The 6,000-nt window shown below is 35.8% G+C and overlaps 1 protein-coding gene across 1 annotated transcript in view; it reads left to right on the plus strand.

Annotated features, from left to right (window-relative positions):
* Positions 1-2,146, plus strand: part of col4a3 (collagen, type IV, alpha 3) — a 46,113-nt gene extending 43,967 nt beyond the window's left edge. The window contains exons 48-52 of the mRNA XM_079887146.1: positions 593-805; positions 943-1,114; positions 1,288-1,402; positions 1,526-1,698; positions 1,818-2,146. Coding sequence (XP_079743272.1) covers positions 593-805; positions 943-1,114; positions 1,288-1,402; positions 1,526-1,698; positions 1,818-1,887 — 743 coding nt within the window. The 3' untranslated portion in view covers positions 1,888-2,146. The remainder of the gene's footprint in view (positions 1-592; positions 806-942; positions 1,115-1,287; positions 1,403-1,525; positions 1,699-1,817) is intronic.
* Positions 2,147-6,000: the final 3,854 nt, after the last annotated feature.

The raw sequence follows: 6,000 nt of genomic DNA on the forward strand, positions 1-6,000 counted from the left end.
ATGATCATTGTATAATATAAGTCTTTAAATGCAAGATATTTAAAGTGTACCTCAAGTGTACTTGCAATAGTTCAATTTTAGCACAATCTAATAGACATCTTTAGTTGAAACCTCAGAACTATTCCTGGATAACTAAAGTGCATTAAGTACAAAATTAGTTGTTCCAATTTAACAGACTTAAGTATATCAGTTTAGTATGTCAGTTTAAATAATTGTAACAGTACAATTGCAGGGTATTTATAAGTACATAAATATGCAAATGTATTTGTAGTATACTTCGCATAAAATAAATGTATTTCAAATGTATTTTGGTATATTTATTTTTCACTAGGGTAATATTGTCATGCATCATTTTATGATCAGGATTCTTTGATGAAAAGAAGGTTTAAAAGAACAGCATTTATATGTGATAGAATTTTTTTTGTTACATTATAAATGTCTTTACTGTTACTTTCGATCAGTTTAATGCATTCTTGCTGAATGAAAGTATTCATTAAAAACTTGTTTTAGGTGACATCTGTCCAAAATTCCCAGTAAAAAAGCCAAATGCCATCATGTAAAAAAACAACAACAACCTTGTTTGCCTTCCAAGGTCCTTATGGTTTGCCAGGCGAAGTGGGTGCCAAGGGCTCACGGGGTCCACCTGGGCGAAAACTAAGAAATGGGAAAAAAGACGGATTTCTTTTTACCAGGCATAGCCAGACAATAGAAGTACCAGTCTGTCCTTTTGGGTCAAAACTTCTGTACTCTGGATATTCACTTCTCTTCATCAACGGCAATAACGTCGGCCATGGACAAGACTTAGGCATGAAACACAGACAGAACATTCATACGACAACTCTCAAACGAATACACATAATGCAAATGGACACATTTACACACACAACAAATCTGAGCACAGAAAATCAGATTTTCACAATCTGGTTGCTTGTGTGTTTGTAGGAACTCTGGGAAGCTGTTTGCCAAGGTTCTCCACCATGCCTTTCCTGGTCTGTAATCATAACGACACTTGTCTCTACGCCTCTCGAAATGATTATTCCTATTGGCTGTCTACAGACACGCCTGCAAATGAGGAGTTGATTTTTGGAAATCTATTGACACAGTATATCAGCAGGTAAACACACAGCCTGTGTTTCCTCAGTAGTACTTGCATTATTATACCTGTTGTTCTTAACGGCTGAGTCAGTTTGTGTTAAACTATAAGACATTCGTGGATAGATAATACGATAATAATATTAATAAAAACAGAGGAGTTAAACTGTCTCTCTCTCTCTCTCCTCCTTAAAGGTGTGCTGTGTGTGAGGCACCAGCTAATGTAATAGCAATTCACAGCCAGACCATTAATATCCCAAATTGTCCAACAGGATGGCTTCCAATATGGCAAGGTTACTCCTTTGCAATGGTAAGAGGCTGACAATTTTTACCAAGTATGGCAGTAAGGACATCATGAGATCAAAATCAAAGATTTAGTTCATGTTTATTATCTATCCATCTATCTATCCATCCATCCATCCATCCATCCTAGCAAACGGGGGCAGGTGCTGAAGGTACCGGACAACCCCTGGTCTCACCTGGATCCTGTCTGGAAGAATTCCGGAAGATTCCATTCATAGAGTGTCATGGCCGTGGCACCTGTAACTTCTATCCTGATTCATACAGCTACTGGCTTGCATCACTTGACCCTAGCAGAATGTTCAGGTACACAAATTTAGAAGGTTAAGGATTTTTATTGAATCCGCTTTAGATTAAATGGGCGATTCTGAAATTTAAAGCATAGTTTTAATCAATGAACCTTTACCCTGTTTCTTGTTCTTCAGTACGCCTGTCCAACAGATAGCAAGAGAGAGAGATATCATCAGCCGCTGTCGGGTCTGTATGAAGCAGTAGCCTTAAGGTCAGAGGTGACCTTGGTATGAGACTTGAACTATAAACTTCCACATGTCAGTTTTCCATGACTTGTGTAACGTAGGTAGGATCCGTGAAGTCAGCCCTCAAGTGTTTCAGCTGAGTAGTGATATGATACACCACCTGTCAAAATGATTGATGTGTTTTTAATTAATGATGATTGATGGGTTGACATTTTGACCTTGATATATCAGCCTTTGATAAATCACACTAACTAAAGTTGAAAAACATTCTGTTCTTTAAAATAATATAAATGAAATGGTTATAATATATAATATAAAATAAAATAAATATCTTGCTAATTTAACTAAAGTTGAAATACATTCTGTTCTTTAAAAGTGTATAAATGAATTTTTTATAAAATAAATGTATAAAATATAATATAAAATAAATATCTTGCTAATTTAAAGGTGGTATCAGTGATTTCAGGCCCAAAAATATTTTTATCACATTCATCTAATCTTTCCTAACAATCCGCTAGCTGCCCGCCCCATAAGCATGCCGTCAAAAAAACGCGTCTCTGTAGGCAGCCTAGGCTCTGAGATCTGCACACAAAAACAAATTGTTTAGCCAAACACTCAAAACCAAAACAAATAGTGTTCCAACCAATCACCGACAGGGGGAGGGTGTTGTGAGGTTTTGTGCTCGTGCACGGCTGCACGCGAAGTCAGAGCTGAAGAAAAAGCTGGCTCAAAACCTCACAACACCCTCCCCCTGTCGGTGATTGGTGGCGGGCAGCTAGCGGATCGTTAGGAAAGATTAGATGAATGTGATAAAATATTTTTGGGCCTGAAATCACTGATACCACCTTTAACTAAAGTTGAAAAACATTCTGTTCTTTAAAAGTATATAAATGAAATGCTTGTAAAATAAAATATATAATATAAATATCTTACTGAACAAATGAATAAATAAAATCATCTTACATTTTTAGAGAGTTGAAGTAGCTCCTAACATACAACGTATGAATGGGATCACAAAAATGCAATGAGTTAAATATAAAATTTCAGAGTGTTTCCAGAAGTGTTTCCCACACCAGGTCGACTGGTGAAACATTGTGTAAGTTTGTTAGTGCTTAATTTATTTCAAAGTATTAAAATGTTGTTTAAATTAAAGTTCCTAACATATAGATGTCTGTATCCAGCCGTGAATATGTCTTTGTATAAAATAACACGTGGTCCTCAGATACAAAGCATCTCGCACTAGGATCAATCGCAACACACTGCAATAAAATTACTATTGCACTAATGTGTGTATCCTGAAAAACACCCTATGTTTAAAATACTCAATGGTGACCTATGAACGACCTTGTACAATGGGCTGTATTGTGTTCTTATAGCCTGTGGACCAGATGAGCCTCTGTGCATCATGTCACAGCATATGTAATGTTAGTCTGCTAACGCCTTTCCAGAGCCAAAGTTTTGTTCGTACTAAATTTATTTCAAAGCATAATCGTAAAAAAAGTTTAAATATGATCTTTTAAAATGAAAGTTTGTTTAAATTAAATCTTTAAAATTTGAATACATACGCATCTTCTATTTATCTTTTAGAAGATTACTGTAATCATTTTGTTTAACGGTGACCTAAAGTATAAACAATGTCTGTTCAAAAGCTTTAGATTGTTGAAAAACTGCACTTAGTCGTCTTAAATCTCATTTATATGAAAAGATTCAATCAGCATTTTTTTGTCCATGCGGGGTTTCAATTTTTATGATGGGGGCTTTCCATAGCCATAATGATTTTTGTACTGTAACTGCATATTCTATCCCGTACACCTAAACACGACCATCGCAGAAAACTACATTTGTACATTTTCAAAAATTAAATAAATAAATAAATAATTTAATATAATTTCTAAGCTATTTTGCGCGCGCACACACACACGGTTCTAAAAAATGATTTAATCTCTATTTTTAAATTATTATCCATCCAGAGTTTATACCAAATTAATTTAAAAGCAGAACCTTAAAAGTTTAAATGAGATATTTTAAAATTAAAAGACTGTTTAAATCAAATCTTTAAAGTTTTATTAAAATCATATCTTCTATTTGTCTTCTTAGAAGACTTATGATGTAAATGATTTTGCTTAAATTTAACCTAAGGTATCATTTTTATTAAACAGTGTCTGTTCAAAAACTTTAGATTAAAAAAAAAAAAAAAAAAAAAAAAAAAATTAAAGCAAAAAGTATGCTTAGGCATCTTAGATCTTATTTATACAAAAATATTTCAAACAGTATTTTTGTCCATACAACATGAAACATGTTGTCAAAGTTTGTCACTGTAACGTGCTGGAGAAAGCAGGCGAAGGCGAGGATCTATCTGCAGGGTTTTAATGAACACATAGAACAAATTATAAAGAACTCCAGGGATAAAGAAACAAAACCACGAGAATGACCGAACTAGAAGCAACCATACATGTACAACAACTGACAAAGTAACAAGTGAAACACAAGGGCTATAAATACACAGGGGCAAACAAGCTTAACTAGGAAATGAGGAAACAAGATACACCTGGGGAAACTAATCAACATGAAAAACTACATAGGACTACAAGACTTAGCACAAGACAGGAAATGACAAAAGTACACACAAAACAAGTGGAACACAAGACAGGAATCATGACAGTCACAATGTTTTGTTGTTGTTGTTGTTGTTTTAAGAAATCAGAGGACTCTACATTGCTCTTATTTAGATTAAGTTGTATCTTTTAGAAAATCACCACACATTTTTCAGAGATGCTGGTGGTCCATGGCGCGGCACAAGTAAAGTTTGTCTTGAGCGAATATTTAATTTTACTCGTCTTAATTCAAAGCATGATCTTACTTTTTCTACGGTAGCTATGATCTATTGCACTTATAAGACGTATAAGATCATTTTTACTTTTCTTGTATCTCCCGAACTATCCTTAATCAGTGTGGAAACACACAGGGTGAAACCCTTTACTGAGAATATATTACTGGTTATCTACTCAAAATATATGTAGAAGGTTAAAATGTTAGCATTTGTTGATGCGACAGGCTGTCTGTCTGGTGACCACATGAATAGACTTTGGGGAGAGCTGATGATACTATAGCAGGAAGCATGCCCTTTGACCTCCTCGATTTTGGAGGCTTTTTTGTTAAAGACCCTACAAGTTAGTCTTTAAAGGTACGCTGTGTAGGAATTTCTCCCATCTAGCGGTGAAATTGTATTTTGCATTTAAATGAATAGTGCTCTCTAGCGCCTTGCTTTTTCAAATGCGCGTTGCAACTACGGTAGCCGTTATGTGCCAAGAAGCTATGACAACATGTCTTCCAATAGCACTTCATCAAGTTTAACTATACATGTTCTCAAGGGCGTAGATTTGGTTTTAACATTGGTCGGGTTGAAGTTTGGGTCTGCATATTTTTCATGTGATCATGGTATAAATATTGGGGGGGTTATCTCCCCCCCAACCCCCCCCACAAATTACGCCCCTGCATGTTCTACTGTCATGCTGCCTATTTAATGATTTACACAACCAAGCAATGAAAAAAAAAAAAAAGCTTGTAATTTAGACCGTAACTTTGATTTACCTGTCGAGAAGAAAGCAGGCAACTTCGGCGTCTTTTTCAAAGTCTTTCTCATTCATTAGCTCTTTCCACCTTGGAAAAGCTATCCCGATATTTACCCTCGTTTTGAATTCGCTGGTCACGGTTCCTTTTAAATTAAATTTTTGCTTTTTGGCTACGAGGATTCCTTCTCCTGTGGCTCTGCATAACTATGATCCTGCATTATATTGTACCATGCAGTGCAGCCTTTCAAATTTGCTGGGGCAGTGACAAGCGCCTCACTGATCTCATTGTCCACCTCAGCTGGTTTCAGTCAGCCGGCTCTGAACGAACACGCGTTGATGAAACGCGTTGAGGTAGCTAGTGCTTTTTGTCCCTCTCTGCCATTATAGTTTTTCAAGATGGCGGAACGACATGGAAGCCTCCATGGACTTACCCGTTCTTACCCGTTTTATGTAAATAAAGATAAGAAATTCTTTGCTTACGAGGATAAGTCAGATCATTGGCAGAGGTCATTTTACACCAATGAGGACATATTTTATGAATAAAGACAATGATTTTAGCT

Source organism: Squalius cephalus (genome assembly GCF_949319135.1).
Source record: "Squalius cephalus genome assembly, chromosome: 11".
Classification (NCBI taxonomy): Eukaryota; Metazoa; Chordata; class Actinopteri; order Cypriniformes; family Leuciscidae; genus Squalius; species Squalius cephalus.